Genomic DNA, 16,698 nt, shown 5'->3' with positions numbered 1-16,698 from the left:
ATAGGATGAGATAGCGGAGAGGGGGGTAGAGCGAGCAGTATCCAATCACATTCCATCTGCGTAGGAAGATGGCGAGTAACACTCTCTGAAGGCTGCTGAATAGCAGAGGGAGAATGGGAAAGGTAAGTAAAGACATCGGTCTGATGAAAGAACAAAACCTGCAGGTGCGCATCCATTGGAAAACGCCTCTGAGCCATTTACTATGTACGTTTAACAATGAATGACAGGTCCCATTCAGGGGTGGGTACCAGCGGAAGGAGGGAAACGGAACAGAGAGGGTGAAGCATTTTCCCCATTCATGTGTGAAAACAGAACAATAAAACGGGGCGATGAATCGCGAGCGATCCTATAAAATGATGTCTATCAAAACAAACTCCAAGAAATGGAAACAAGAGGATTTTAATTTGACTTTTTTGTGGGGGATTTTCATTGTTTCATTCCCCCCCCCTTTTGTTGCTGTTTTTGATTTCTGTGCCATTTGTCTTGTAGGCAAGTTTCTCTGTTTGGGGGAGGGTAAGGAGAAGCACAGAAGTGGCGGCACAAAAGGAGAACGAATTCAGCAGAGATACTCGCTAGACACGATGTTGAAAATGAACTATACAACCTGTGGGGAAGGAGGGTCAGAGGAGAAAAAACGGGGAGAAAATGAGGGACAGGGTGATAGGGTTCAAAAAGGAATGTACTCATTACCTGATTTATCTAACTAATCCCTCTGTACACCACCTTTATAATAACAAATACATAAATAAATATTAGGGGCTGAAGGAGAAACGAGGGGCTGAATTTAACCAAGACATATGACAAGCATATGTTGAAATGTCACATACACATTTTCTAATACAACTAATACAGCCTATTAAAAGGTTTTTTAATTCTACGGCTCTTATAGTCTAATAACTACAAGTCTGTAATATGTGCATAGATAGTCTACAGTAAAGTATAATCAAAAGCAAAATTCATGTTTTAGTACCTCTATAATAGTACTTAATTCTAAATGTAATATTACTCAAAAATATTGTTAATTTATATTTTTAACTGACATTCCTTTCCATTTGTCAAAGAATTTGTTGTCTGTAAAAAGACGTAAGCTGGGCCCCAATGGTTCATCGCCTTTAATCTGGGTGGGCTACCCAGGAAACCGAAACCTGAGGATTGTGTTTCAAAGCCAGCTCAGGAAGAAAAAGTCTGTGAAACTCTTACCACCAATTAACTAACAAAAAGCCACAGTGGAGCTGCGATTCAACTGGTGGAGCACTAGCTTTGAGTTAAAAAAAAAAAAAAGTCAAGGATAGTGCCCTGGCCCTGCGTTCAAGTCCCAGTATATTCACAACAACCAACCCCAAAAGTGAATAAATAAAAAAGCACAACGCTCTCGCTCACTTTCAAAAGCCCCTCTGCCTCCCCGGCGTGGAGCCGCCCGAAGGCACAAGGGGCGGGGTTGAGTCTTCATTCCACGGAGCTGGCGCCCTTCACAAACGAGCCGGCCAGTCCTCGGCGGGCAGGCTCTGGGGGGGTCACCCACACCCTCAGCCCTGGCCGGAGCCTCCCCCACAGGACAACTCACCGGCTCGACTTCATCGGCTGCTCATACGGGGTCTGCTGAATGGCGTACTCCTGGTACCCTCTTCGCGGCAGCACCAGGTCGGCCGTGCTGGTCTCGGGATTTGCTGCCCCAGCGTCGGGAGGCCCGGCCTCCACCGGAATGATCTTGGTAGCACCTGAGATCGAGGACACACAGTGGCGCTGCTGACAGAGAGGCCCCGGCCCCATCCCAACAGAGGCGGCAGGGGCCCGTGGAGCGTTTCACTGTACGATTCCTGTGTAGCCCGCACGTGTAATATGTGCGCGCGTGCATGGGAATGCACGTGCCCAGGGGGCAAGCTTTCTAATGATCTGTGCAAATATTCCTGGAGGTGAGTTTCACTTGAATTTAGGAAACATACATACACAGGCGTGTATTACGTACAAGGCTTTACGTGCAACCACCCACACATGTTAACATGTTAAACATGTTAAACACATGTTAAAATACCCAGCTGCACCAAAAGCGGCCTAGAGAAGAAGAACACACCATGAAAAAGACTGGTGAGGCACCTGAGTCCAGGCCCAAATGTGCCCTGGCTCTGACACTTCCGGGTCGCTATCTCCACCCTAGCAAAATACTTCCCAGGTCAGTGTTACTTCTGTCGTCCCATGGTGTGACATGATTCACGACCTTTTACAGCAGCGAGCATCCCCCCCCAGAGCGCGTGCACACGTGTGTGTGTGTGTGTGTGTGTGTGTGCGTGCATGCATGCATGCGTGCATACCAATGTTTTATAGTGGAAGTTGCAATCTACCCTTGTTTCTGGAATAGCAGAGGAAAGTAATTGTACTTTCACTCACAGAGAAATCTCAAAACGCCACTACTAATTTTTGGAGAAAAATAGTGGAAATTTTCTCTAGCAATCACTAAGAACAGGGAAACTCTTTTGGGATTTTCAGCTTCCAGAATACTACTTACTTCTCTAAAGTAGAATGGAGCCGAAACAGTGACTTTCCAGAAAATTCTTTTCCCTAATCTTATACAGTCCCTTGTCTACTGATCACTCTGTTGTACAGTGAAATGTGAAAGAGGAAACGTATCCAGAGGTTTCACTTTAAATACCACTGGCATCGAAACTGAATGCTTGAAAGTTAGTTTGGGTTTGGGTTGTTCTGACCGTATTAGAGCTTGAACTCAAGACTTCGTGTTTACGCTACTTGCTAACCTGACTGGCACTCCACCACTTTAGCCGTGCTTTTAGCCCAGTCTTTTGCTAGTTATTCTGGAGATAATTCTTAATAAGTTTTCTGCCCAACCTGCTCTAGAACCACGATCTTTCAGATCTCGGCCTCCTGAGTAGTTAGGGTTATCGGTGTAAGAAGCGTTCAGATAAGGGACTTGCGGTGCCTGTTCTTAAACACTAAACTTGATCTTTTTATTAGGACAAACACAATTCTAAATAAATAGAAAGAAAATACTATACTTTGAAATCTACTCCTACAAGCTGCTTTTCATCTAGCCTGTTCCAGCCAAGAGATAATTTTTTTTTTTGTAAGTAGAATACATCTGCCGGTTATCTGATGGAAAAGTGAAGAGAGGCTGAAATTTCTAGAATTGTAAGCCGTTCAGCGAACCCCAATAAAAGTATAAAGAGAGGTCAGGAGGTGCTTTGGGGGGGGGGGCTGTGTGTGAGCGGGCGGATCTCCTGGGCACGGAGGAGCAGCAGTGCGGGCTGAGGTCCCCGCGGCCCCGCCACCTGCCCCGGGCCCCGTCACCCACCGCAGCTCACGGGGGGAAGGTCCGCCTGTCGTCACCCCAAACCCACGGGTGACTAAGGGAGCCGCCGAGGCCCTCGGCTCCAAGCCACCACCGGGACGCGAGCCTGGCCGGCCCTCCCCGTGGCGCTCACCTGGAATGGCTTCGTGGGCAGTCAGGACCACGCTGACGATGGGCTTCTTGGCTCCCGAGAGCTGCGCCGCCTCCTTCCCCGGGGTCGTCTTCGGCATCTTCTCGGTTTTCTGGGCCCGAGGTCTTTTCGGGGCTTTTTCTCGGTCATCTTCCTTACCCTTCTTTTCTAGCTCAAGGTCTGACTCATTGCCTGGGGGCGGGGGGGGGGGGAAATGCGGAGATGCAGGAACCGAGGTGTGGAGTTAGAAGGCAGTGCCACTGCCGGCCTTTACTCCGCCCAGTGCACGCTCCCCGTCCAGACACCACGGGCACTGGGACACGCCACTGGGCAGCTCAGACACAGCCCCTCGTCTGGCTGCCACGAAGCCCGGTAGACTAGACCGTCATGACCAGCAACACAGCAGGGACGAGGCAAGGAGTCCAAGAAAGACAGCACTCACTGCACTCACGCGTCTGGGTCCTGTCCCTCTCCCCGGCAGGGAAAAGGACAGCGCGGGCCCTCCAGGGCCCCGCAGCCCAGCTGGAGATAAAAAAAAAACGCTAAGAGGCAGGTGCCGTCCATCTGACCACAACGCGGCGTGTGTATGTGCAAGACACCACGGTGAAACTCCCAACAGTTCACATTGCTCCTAACAGGAAGAGTACGAGGAAGTCCGTGTGAGTATGAAATAATGGACACACCAACATGAGCCCCAAGATACGGAAGCAAGAGACCTGACTTTTTTACTATTGGCTTTTAGGTTTCTCTTATGATTCTGTCTTCTTTTCCTTACGTACGGTGTATTCAAGTGTACACCGTCGGAAGGATCGGTGGGAGGGTGCAGAAGTCGAGGGGAAACGGGTGGAGAAATGCAGCAGTGGGGTTCACTGGAGACTGACGGAAGGGAACTGTACAAGTCAAGGGTGGAGAGGCGGGAGGGACTGGGTGAGAACGGGGGAGCAGAAGACACTGTGCCAAAGGAAACGTACCCATCACCTGACTCATGCAATTGTACTCCCCCACACATCACCTCTATAATAACAATAAAGTAAATTAGGTTGGTTTTGGGGGGGGGGGGTTTTGGCCAGTCCTGGGGCTTGAACTCAGGGCCAGAGCATTGTCCCTAGCTTCTTTTTGCTCCAGCCTAGCACTCTGCCACTTTGAGCCACAGCGCCACTTCCTGTTTTTTGTTTTTTTTTGTCTATGTGGTACTGAAGAATCGAACCCAAGGCTTCATGCATGCTAGGCCAGTACTCCACCACTAAGCCACATTCCCAGCCCAGTAAATTAACTTAAAAAAAAAAAAAAGAATACTCAGGGTAAAACAAAACAAAACAAAAAAAGTACTAGGAAGCTGAGCCTGTTTTTTGTACCCGTTCTGGGTCTTGAACTTGGGCCTGGGCACTATCCCTGAGCTTCTGTGCTTAAGGCTAGTGATCTACCAGTTTGAGCCACAGCTCTGTTTTAGGCTCTCTGTTGATTAACTGGAGATAAGAGTCTCATGGGCTTTTCTGTCCAGGCTGGGTTTGAACCACAATCCTGAGGTCTCATCCTTTCGGGCAGCTAGGATTTACGGGCATGCGCCAGCAGTACCCAGCTAGGAAGTTGAAGCATTTCTTGTCTGGTTGGGGGGTAGGTGTGAGTGGGAAGAGGTAGACAAATCGGAGCCGGGGAGGAACGGAGAATAGGGTCAAAACACTTGACACACGTGTGTGAAAGGGGGACAGCAAAGGCAACGAGAGGGCCTGGCAAGCAAGTGGGAGGGGGGAGGGGGAAGGAATCCGATTGTGCAAGGCTGATCTAAAATAGTAGGGAAACCAAGCCAAAGACACAGAGGGAGGGCACCACGAGGCCCGCGAGTGAACCCCCGAGGAAGCCTCGGACCAGCGTCGCGCTTCCCGTGTGTGTCGCTGCGCTGCTAGGGGACAGAAACAGAACGGGCTCAAAAGGCGCTCAAACGCGCCCCCGCGCACCTCAGCACAAAACCCGCCCACGACAGCGTCGACACCGCCGCTCAACTCGTCCTGCCATGGGCCATCAAGAATAAACGCTACGAAATTTCCCAAGAGGGAAGCAAACAGCTGGAAGGGGGGGAAGGGGGGCGGGGGGGTCTTTCTTAGGATCACCAAGTCTGAAATGACCCTGCTAAGAATCACTTCTTCCCAACCCATGGCAGGAGCGCAGGGAGCATTTTCCTCGTAGCCCTTTATCGGACCCAGGGGGAGTCAGGAAAAGAGGGCTAGAGAACAGGAGGGCAGAAGAAGGGGGATGGGGAAGCCCTGGAATGCGGGGTTATCGGGGGAGTTAGCTGGGAACCAGGCTGGGGGCGGGGCGGGGGGGCAGAAACCAGAGGAATGCAAGACATCAGAGACAGATAGGCCTAAAACTCAAGCCAGCCAAACACATAAACACTCCAGTCAGTGTGCAAAAGGCAACCCCGAAGAGGGCGAGGCCTTCAGAAGGTTTGCTGGCCGAAGGAAAGCTCTCTCCAGACGAAGCAGGGAAAACGCCTGGCAACTGAGGCAGAGTCAAGAAGACAAGCGCTCGCCATTTCTTAGGTTTTACAAACGAGCGTGGTTCGCGTCACCCTGTCATCCAGGTGCCTGGATACACTTGCCAGGCAAGAACTCTACCACTTGAGCCAGGCTCAGCTAGAAGTTCTTAACTGACCGGAAAAGGTCTTCAGTCACATAATTAGTACCAACACGTGTTAAGATGGAAATTAAAGAAAAATGAATAAGACCACGAATCACTCAGAACTGGACCTGCTTGGGGCCCCAAGGCCTCAAATGGGGGGGGGGGGCGGCGATATTTCCTTGTAGCATATGACCCCCAGAAAGCCACAGAACGGGGCACGCAGAGCAGTCTCCGAGGTTGCCTGCCAGCAGAGTCTACATTTTGGGAGCTTGATACAATCCTGCCGCACAGCAGTTTTTGCTTTATTATTTTTTTTTTTTAGTGGCTATAACAAAAAACATTTCCAAAGGTCTACAAATTGCCTGAGTTGTAGAAATCTTTTTGTAGCCTAGATATTGGGTGATACACACATAAATAACTACAGCAGGATATATTGGATGCTATAAAAAAGGTAGAACAGCATCTCGCAAAATTTTTTTTTTTTTTTTGCTTTTAAAATGATGTCTCGCCGTGGGATGCAATTCAAATGAATTCAGCATGGGATGCAATTCAATATGTGGGTGATGTGCCAGGAATAGACATGCTCACATAAAAAAGGACCTGAGAATTCGCGTTTACCAAAAGCTTAACCTGGCTAACCACCGGGATCAACAGAAGACAAGCTCACGTCCAGCCACTGGACGGGGGTTAATTAGAAGTGCCTGGAGAAGTGCTACACACTGCCCCGGAGGACTGGCGTCCGGCTCTGAGCACCACGCGTGAGCAGCAAGGCAGAACTGGGCACAGAACACGAGAGTAGTGGATGGGAGCAGGGGAAGGTCCGGAAGCAATGCTGGATCACAGAGCGGCAAAGAGAACTGAGGTGGCCTGGGTAGAGAAGACTGGATAAGCATGGTCTCGGACTCCATTACAGCAGCTTCTACCTGCACCTCCTTCCCTGCTGCTCTGGGGTACGCCCTGCTGGGATCCCAACTCCCGTTCCTGCTCCAAGGGATCCCGAGAGCATCTCTCTTCCCCAGTAAACAAAGGACAGACCGTGGACATTGCTGGGCCACTGTCTGCCAGGCACAACGAGTGGCTAGTAAAAGCCCAAGCCGATCCCCGGAGGGTCACCAGGAAAGACGGGTCCTGGCATCTTAATGCCACAGCTCTGCGGCCGTGCCCACCCTGGACCACTGACACCAGACAGACCGTTTCGTTCTCTGAGGGGGAGGACGCTCTCCTGTTTAAACGCACTCTTAACGCTTACCAACAGGATCCCCACTAACGCAGCCTCCAACTTGACTCCGCAGTGAACTACTTTAAAATCCAAACCGAACCCTGTCGCTCCTGCTCAAGACCTTTCAGCGGCCGCCCTCCCGTCCCTTGAGGGAAAGGTGAGGTTTGTGATAAACCCCCGCCCCCTCCACTCCGGCACGACGGAGGCCGCGACCGCGCACGCACGCAGCCTGGTGCGGGGACCACCCGCTGACTGAACGTCCTCGCCACGCTCGACCCCCGAGCCCGCGTGCCCGCCTGCCCCACCGCCACGGCCCGGAGGTGGCTGAGCCCCACAGGCTCACTGCCGGAGGCCTGCTCCCCCATGGAAGAGCGCCGAGAAGAGGCAGAGGAAGAAGAAGCGACTGCGACCGTGCGAGGGAATAAAGGAAAAGGCTGGCAACGTGCAAGGGGGGCTGGAGAGCCACACGTACCTCTAGGCCCCCTGACGCCACCGGCCTCGGGCCGTGCTCTGTGGGGGTCCCGGCCACCGGTAGCGGACGGCAGCGGGCTCGCACTGCGTCCCTGTGGCACGTGACCCGCGTGCGCAGTTGTTACGGGAGAACCGGCACAAGCGCTCCGGGCTTCATGCTGGGAGCTGCTGGGGCGGTGCTTTGGGCATCCGGCTCCACGGCTTCTCTCCACCCTCACTCTTGCTTCCTGGGATCACACTGAACTCAAATGCTGCAGCCATGGCCGGTGCCAGGACAACACACGCCAAGGCGCCTCCAGGACTGCCCCCGTGCAACCCCAAGCCCCGCCCGGCCGTCAGTTCTCTGCGGCCTCAAGAAATGAAGATCCACAGCGCGGGAGAGCGACGTTCTTTCCCAAGTTTCAGAAGCCTCCGCGCTAGGTTTCCCCACAAACTCGGGCACCGTGGCCGGGCGCTAGGCTAAGCTGCCTTGGAACTTGGCTGCCTTGGTTCGTGGAGATGATCTTCACGGGCCCATCAAGAACCAGACCAGTTATGGAAGAAGAGGACCTGCAGAGAAGAGAAAGCATACTCTCTCCAAGAGAAGCCACCTGGTGCCTTTAGAGAGCAATGGATAATCCAGAATAAGAGGCACACTACGTGAAGTCCTGGATGCCACCCAGAGCCAGCTCCCAAGTGCAAGTGTTTTGAGTACAGCAATGCCCACCCTCTCAGCCAGGTGGACACCCATCTCCATCCTTGCACCTGGGTCGGCCCATAGGGTGCTCAGTGTATCCCTGAGGAAGCAGGAGGGCGAGGGGAATACAGAAAGATGTCACTCACAGTCTTACCGGCATTGCAGGCACACGCTTCCTCTTGAACGCGGAAGCCCCTGCTCCCCCGCGTCCTAGCTCTGCGTCCATGTCCCAGCCTCCTCATTCGACCACCTCTGGACTTCTCAAAGTGGACTTTTCCCCTCCGAAACACATCCTGGGCTCAGGCTGGCATCAGCCTGGCAGGGGGTTTTCTTCTACGCACAGGGCACTTCTCCGGCTCACGTGTACCAAGGCCTTTCGATAGGATGTTTTTCTATTTCTCTTGGTTACTGGCTTTTTAAACTCTTCCACTTTTTCCTTGGCTAACACGTACCTCTCCCCCTACCTGCTCCCGGCTGCCTTTGCTTCTGAACATCCCACCGCTCTGTGATGGGTTTCCTCCTCCCTCCTGAGCAGCAGTCACTTGGTTGCGGGAGCTAGCCCGGCCGCGGGCGCACCGCAAACGGACCAGGCCCAGCACCAGGCTTGCTGGTGGGAGGGAAGAAAGGGGCCATGGGCAAACACCACCCTGCTGTCAGGCGGAGACGCTACCAGGTGGGGGTGATGACACCACTTAACCACGGACAAGGGGACTCTAGGCAACTGACTAATCCCCAGGAAACACAAATAGTGAAACAGACCTCAAAGGTTTTGCTGTAAGAAGGGCAGGACTTCTCTGAAAGCCTTTGGCATACAGCTCATCAGTGCTATCTTCTCTACCTTCTGGAAACTCCCAGAGCTACATCCCCGCAGGCTCTTCAAGCCACACCATAGCTCCCACGGCCATTGCTCCTCCACATTGCGAAAATCGTAAGGCACAGATGAAATCAGGCCCGCCGTCAAGAGTCATTCCTCTGCTCCTCTCGGGGTCCCTACGGGAAGGACATCGTGGGCCTGTACTCGGTGCTCTCAGGACAATTCCGTTCAGAGAAGGGCCCCCGCTCTCCACAAAGAGAAAAGCCAGAAACCTCCATCTCCACATTCTCACAATGAATGAAACTTCCTCCCGCAGAGGAAATCTGTCACTTATTTCCATCTAAAATAACTTGCTTGGCTGGGTTTTTGAAGGTTTCCAAATCCCTCGTGTCAAAATTAAGTAAATATGTATTCTCAGGTACTACCTAGCATTATTTACTGTGAACATGAGCAGTAACAGAGAAACATGCTAACAAATGGTCTGGGCTGTAAGCTAGATTTAGGGACCCCAAGGTGCTGGAGGAAAAGGGGGTGTTGGGGAGCTAGTCAAGTATGGGTTTCTAACTGCTGGCTCCAGGCAGTCACTGCCAAACCATCTCAGAGGAAAGCTGTCTGCACTAATGTAAACTACTCCCAAGACAGGAACCCAAGACTACACACAGCCCGCATGGTAACAAGGTCGGACACAAGGGGCCCAGGCCAGCACAACCCGAGGGTGCACACGAGCCTGGGCACCGCCGCAGCCAGGGCCGGATGAGCTGCACAGCACGGACACGGAGGAGTGCCTGGCAGACACTCGTGCTCCTAAGTGCCTAGACCCGACCCCGCGCGGTGTGCCAAGGTGGCTGCAAGGGACTGACCCAGTCCCGGGGGAGGAGGGGGGAGGCCTGGTCTCCCTGCTTCCCACCTCCCGGCTGTCTGTTCCCAGTCTCTCCAACCTCTCTCCCCAGGGCTGGCCAACGCACTGTGGCATTCCCTGCAGAATGGGGCGGGGTACACCCTGCGCCTCTGCAGGTGGCCGACTGAATGGGCCAGGGCCTCCGTGCCAGCCTTCCAGATCCCTCTGGTGCTGGGAGAGAAGGATCCAAGAACCGAGAGGGAGCCGTGTAGCCCACACTCCCCGCTACGTCATCCCAGGATGTGTCTGCATTTGGGGCCCAGATGGGAGCCCTCACTCCACCTCTGCAGCCTGGTCCTCCCTACTCAACCCTTCTGGAACCCACGGCAAACGAAACTGCCGGCCCCATGGCCCTGCGCACTTCCGGCTCCATGCGACTGGAAGGGACCGGGTGAACTGCAAGTCTGAGCTCACATCCACCTCTTCCGGCTCGAAGCCAGTCTTCTAAAAGCAGCAGCACTTCCATCTCCAGAATCAACCCCCACCCCGACTCTCCCCCAAGCGATCTTCCTCACGTGCTGCGTATTTCCGAGCTTTCTGACACGACCCCCTTCCCACAAAGCCTCACGTCTCCCAGGAGCGAGGCCCGCGTCCCCGGAAGCCGCGTCAGCACCGCAGACGCTCTGATCCCGTCCAGGCCGGCTCGTTCCTGACTCGGTGGGACGCCCAGCGCTGGCCTCACGTCTGTGATTTGCAGCGCACAGACCAGTGCATCCCTGCCGGGCGCGTACATGCCGGGCGGGGCCGACCGCGGATGCAGCGCGCACCCAGAACGGGAGCCGCGCGGTGTGAGGTTCGGAGGAGCGGGAAGGAGGCAGAGGAAGGAGGCAGAGGAAGGGCGGCGGAGCTGGTCATCCCATCACTGCAAACTCAGTGAGGCCGGCGGGATTCACGCGTCGCTGGCTATGGAGCCCACACTGATCGTGCCCCGGCCACACAACACGCAGCCTGCCGCCCCTGCCGTCGTCTCCTCCATCCTCGCCGCACTTGTAAAGGGGCCCATCCCTGCCGAGAGGCAGGAGAACCAAGGCACGGGGAAGGGAGGAGGGAGCGCAGCCTGGTATTCTCCCATGCTTGGCGGATCCAGCCTGACACGCAAAAGCAACTGCGTTCCCACTGTCCTCTGTACAGGGCAGACATCCAGGCCAAGTGCCTGGAGAAGAGGAAGCGGCCGCACAGGGGCCCCAGGGCGGGACAAGGTGGCGGTCACACGCCGAGCGTACCACCCTCTGAAGGCAGTAGAGAGGGCAGGTGGCCTGGCTGGACTGGAAGCGATGACTGCGTGACCTATTAGCGCTTTCTCTGTGGAGAAATTGCTTGGTTACGGGCGGTCTGTGCTCTGCGGCCCTGAACACCATCACGGAGCAGTGCCTACCTCACTCTGACAGGGCCAGGGGCATCGGTGCTAATGGCTGGGCAGAATGAAGCTGGCATTTGCCCTCTGTGCCCTCGGCAGAGTCCCCACGAACAGCAAGAGGCCATTTGCCCCTAACCACTCTATATGCAGATGAATGGCCCCGCTTGAGCCTCTGGCCGGCCAGGCACTCAATTGCCCAGCTGCGCCTGGCGCGGCAGACTACACCTCCAGCCCAGCCACCAGGGCCAGGCGTTTACAATCCCATCAGCGCCGCCCGGGGGTCCCAGGCCCCTCGGCGCTGCAGAGATGCTCCTTGCTAGGAAGAGACCATTCTTGGGACGTGAAGGAGCTAGCGCTCTGTTCAGCAAAGGCCTATCTTCCTAAGGATGAGAAAGACTCAATGTCTAGCAACACACGTGCAGCTAAAGGGCGCCCTCCCCAGACGCAGCACCCAGAGAGAGGACTACAATCCGGCTGAAATCCAGGCCCCCCAGCTATTGCCAGCAGGGACTTTGGGTGATTTGTTTACACAGTCACATAGAATACCTGGTAAATCCCAGGGCACAGTGTACCTGAGGAATAACTGGTAAGATAGTGTCTCCTTAAGAAACACATCTAAGCTGGGTACCTGTGTCTCAGGCCTATAAGCGTAGCTACTTAAAAAGCTGAGACCTGAGGATCCCAGTTCAAAGTCAGCCCAGGCAGGAAAGTCTGAGCGACACTTATTTCCAGTTAACCCGTAAAAAGCCAAAAGCGGAGCTCAAGAGATAGAGTGCCAGCCTTTAGCAAACAAGCTAAGAGATGGCTACTGACAACAACAACAACAAAAAAGACATCCAAGTTTGGAAATAAGGATATCACAGTGAAAGGCAAGGGCGACCCTAGTCAAACTCTTCTAGTGCTGCTATCTGAGATGTCATTTTCCAAATGTTCTGCTGCAAGTACATGCTTAGTTACTAACATTACTGTTTAGATCTGGAACGTTCCCAAGGCCCTATATGCTCAGGCTTGGTCCCCAGCCCATGGTGTTATTTGAAGGTTTTGGAGTTTAGGAGATGGTCCTAGTAGAGGAAAATTAGGACATTGGAGAGGGATGCCCTGTTAAGGGGATATTTGATTCACACCACTTCCTGTTTCTCTGCTTCCCATCTACCTCGAGGTGAGCAGGTTTGCTCTATCACACATTCTTCACCAGTGTGCTGCCTTGCCACAGGCCCAAACCACGGAGCCTACAAGACCAGGGACTGAAACCAAAACAACCCTTTCCTCCTTTTAAGTTGATTACCTCAGCTATTATGCCACGATGGCGGAAAGATGATGAACATGCACCATTAAATCCAAGGTGCTATTCTGTTTCCCGTTATTAAATGTTCAAAAAAATACCTTCACTGAACTCTAAAAGAAAACCAGAGGTAACTGTAGCGAGATCAATCGCTGAAATCTGTCCATGATGTTTAAGAGCAGGAAGAACAGATTAGGTGGTGGTGTCACACCCCTACAAACTCTTTCTGGCCCTAATCCTGATGAGCTCCTGAAGGGAAGGGAGGCAGTACCAACCCCACCCTCAGTGGGAGAGGTACATGGGAACTGTGTGGTCTCTGCCATCTGGTGGTCTTCCTCCGGCCAACACCACAGAAGGGACATCAACTACAGTACTCTAATGATGCCTTATATAATCACCCTGTTCCCTGACAGGTTCCCTGATGGTTTGCAAGCAATTTCCCCAGCATTCACTAGCGCCCATATCTCCAGTTCCATTCATACACTTTCCGGCCGATCTTTTCATGTTCTACTCTTTGCCCCCAAGGCTTTTAGCAATGCGTTCTTTCAGAAGACGAAGCTCTCGGCGAAAGCCCTTGGTCCTTCAAAGCTCACATCGTGCTTCATCGCTGGCTGCCTCCCGCCGTGGCTTGTCAGGGCTGGATGGCGGCTCCAACTCTTGTCACAGCAGGTCAAGTGACCTCTCAGAGAATTTCGGTATCCTCAATGGATAGGACATGACTTCTCTAATCATAGAGAGGAGGATCCCTTAGAGCCGCACACATCCAACACGGGCATCCCCGTAGCCCCATCCCCGGAGTGAGCACCTTGGCAGAACCTGGCTAGATCAGGATGGATGAGGTGTGCTTTGCCAGACCCTCTTTTTGAGTCAGTCATGGTTTTGAGAAGGCATGATGGAGAACACCGGATTTAGAGTCTAGGGCATCTGAGCTGAGACCCAGCTCTGCCTTCCCGCTGGATGAATTTAGAACTGCCTGCACTCACGACTGCATCTGCAGAATGAGTCACTGTCAGGTTTCCACGGGCGAGCAGATGCCGAGCCCTCTCACAGACGCGAGTTTGCAAATGTAGCCACCCCACCATCCAGGACTCCAGTCAGGCTCAGTCCCAAACCTCCAAAAACCAGCAATGCAGAGCATTAAGTAGCTACTATTCTGGTATATGTTATAATTATTCTATCTCATTAGTAGTTATCGCTGATCTCTTATTGGGTCTGATTTATCAATTTTAAGGGACGTACTTCCCTACGATGTAGGGAGCCTATATATGCTATAGGAATAAACGTAGTATATACAGGTTTGGTGCCATCTAGTTTCAGGAACCTGCTGCAGCCTCAGAAAAATACCCCCTGGGATAAGGAAGGATCAGAGTCACTTCTTTATGGTTTCATTTTGTTTATAATAATAAAGGAGAGTGGCAACAGACTGCCTGCCCCCCCCCTCCACCTAGCCCGTGTTTTCCCCAAGTTACTGGCACTCTGGCAACACTACCTTTTGATTTCTTGACATCTGTGCAATATTGTTCTTCAACTCTAGCACATTAACATAATTCTTTATATTTCCTTTCCTTTGGAAATGAAGGCATTTAAGAAAGCGATAACACTGCACAAGGAATACGAACCTTAGAGGGAGCAGATGTTCACAGATGGGTGTGCACATTTCTGTGGAAGCCCCTCCCCCAGCCCCAGGGCAGGGCACTGGGCACTGGGCACTGGGAGGGCTTCTGGCTGTCCCTCTGGAGAGAAAATAATGAGCCAAGGACCGTGTCCCCTGGACTGGCACTCCCAGTCACACGCCACCCAGCTCTCATAGCCGACCTGCAGGGACCCACAATCAGGCTCAGAGTCCCCTGACTTCCACGTGGGTCTCGCCATTAAAAGCACCAGAAAAGATGAAAGGGGAACAGGAGATGAAAGGGAAAGGGAAGGAAAGAATAGGAAGGTGGGCTCTCTCCCTCGCTGCCAGCTCACCCCCGGGGCCCCATGGAGTTCTGTGACCCTTCCTCCACTAAGCCCTTCAGCTGGGCCAGTAACAGCTCCCTGCTGCTCCAGCTCCTCCTCCTTGCTCCAACTCCCCCTCTTTGCTCCAGCTCCCCAGTGCTCCAGCTCCTCCTCCTTGCTCCAGCTCCTCCTCCTTGCTCCAGTTCCTCCTCCTTGCTCCAGCTCCTCCCCACTGCTCTGGCTCCTCCTCCTCCTTGGTCCAGCTCCTCCTCCTTGCTCCAGCTCCTCCACACTGCTCCACTCCTCCTCCTTGCTCCAGCTCCTCCTCCTTGCTCCAGCTCCCCAGTGCTCCAGCTCCTCCTCCTTGCTCCAGCTCCTCCTTGCTCCAGCTCCTCCTCCTTGCTCCAGCTCCTCCTCCTTGCTCCAGCTCCCCAGTGCTCCAGCTCCTCCTCCTTGCTCCAGCTCCTCCTCCTTGCTCCAGCTCCTCCTTGCTCCAGCTCCCCCTCCTTGCTCCAGCTCTTCCTCTTTGCTCCAGCTCCTCCTCCTTGCTCCAGCTCTCCCTCTTTGCTCCAGCTCCTCCTCCTTGCTCCAGCTCTCCCTCTTTGCTCCAGCTCCCCCTCCTTGCTCCAGCTCCCCAGTGCTCCAGCTCCTCCTCCTTGCTCCAGCTCTCCCTCTTTGCTCCAGCTCCTCCTCCTTGCTCCAGCTCTCCCTCTTTGCTCCAGCTCCTCCTCCTTGCTCCAGCTCTCCCTCTTTGCTCCAGCTCCCCAGTGCTCCAGCTCCTCCTCCTTGCTCCAGCTCCTCCTCCTTGCTCCAGCTCCTCCACACTGCTCCACTCCTCCTCCTTGCTCCAGCTCCTCCTCCTTGCTCCAGTTCCTCCTCCTTGCTCCAGCTCCTCCCCACTGCTCCGGCTCCTCCTCCTTGGTCCAGCTCCTCCTCCTTGCTCCAGCTCCTCCACACTGCTCCACTCCTCCTCCTTGCTCCAGCTCCCCAGTACTCCAGCTCCTCCTCCTTGCTCCAGCTCTCCCTCTTTGCTCCAGCTCCCCCTCCTTGCTCCAGCTCCCCAGTGCTCCAGCTCCTCCTCCTTGCTCCAGCTCCTCCTCCTTGCTCCAGCTCCTCCTCCTTGCTCCAGCTCCCCAGTGCTCCAGCTCCTCCTCCTTGCTCAGCTCCTCCACACTGCTCCACTCCTCCTTCTTGCTCCAGCTCTTCCTCTTTGCTGCAGCTCCTCCGCCGCTCCAGCTGCCCACTACTTCAGCACCATCTGGCTGACGCTGGACCTGAGCCTGCTCACCTCTTCCCAACAGTGTCCGCTGAACTGTCAGGTCACCAGGGTGACCGCTGCATCTTCTCCCCTGCGGTCTTCTTGCTCCGCTCCGTCTCCGGTGCCGGCTCACCTCCCTCCCACGGCAGCACCTCCCCCTCACCTCTCCTACCACCCGTCCCGGCTCAGGTCAGCCAGCAGGCCTAGCAGAGGCCGACGGGCCCTCTAGCGCAGCCTCGGCCCCCAGGGGCTCCTGGCAGCGCTGTTCGCCGCTCACCCATTCCTCCCCCCTCATAGGGGAGCCTGCTGCTTGCTGCCCAGGACCTCCGGGCACACCTGGAGGAGGCCGTCCTCGATGCCAGGCTCCTCTGCTCCCCCCCCGGCCCCTCCTCCTCTGAGGACACACGGCCACAGCCCTGGCCTAGCTCCACGCTCAGGTGACGGGCATCCTCTCATACGTCCTGCAGCCCCCCAACTCAACACGCAGCCCCAGCTAACTCAGCCTCTCCCCAAGCCCAGCCAGCGCCGGCCAAAGCCATCCACCATGCTTGCCCCGGCGTGCCAGCCATTTCCACCGCCAGTGCCTCGGAGCCACTGTCACACAGAGACCTCGCCTCACCGCACGTCACGTGGTAGAGACCCAAACGGCAGGCACGCTGAGGCCCGGGGCCGCGGCAGAGACAGGCAAGCACGCGTGCCCACGGGCTGCCTCCAACCCTGCTGAGCGACCCCCTC

At 54.5% G+C, this 16,698-nt stretch overlaps 1 protein-coding gene across 1 annotated transcript in view; it reads right to left on the bottom strand.

The window, feature by feature from the left end:
- Positions 1 to 16,698, bottom strand: part of Zfat (zinc finger and AT-hook domain containing) — a 134,853-nt gene that overhangs the window by 80,852 nt on the left and 37,303 nt on the right. Inside the window, exons 4-5 of the mRNA XM_048358468.1 lie at positions 3,435 to 3,623; positions 1,565 to 1,718 (exon numbers count right to left, since the gene is read on the bottom strand). Coding sequence (XP_048214425.1) covers positions 1,565 to 1,718; positions 3,435 to 3,623 — 343 coding nt within the window. The remainder of the gene's footprint in view (positions 1 to 1,564; positions 1,719 to 3,434; positions 3,624 to 16,698) is intronic.

The sequence above is a fragment of the Perognathus longimembris genome, chromosome 12 (assembly GCF_023159225.1).
Source record: "Perognathus longimembris pacificus isolate PPM17 chromosome 12, ASM2315922v1, whole genome shotgun sequence".
Lineage (NCBI taxonomy): Eukaryota > Metazoa > Chordata > Mammalia > Rodentia > Heteromyidae > Perognathus > Perognathus longimembris.
This window is presented reverse-complemented; position numbering and strand designations above follow the sequence as displayed.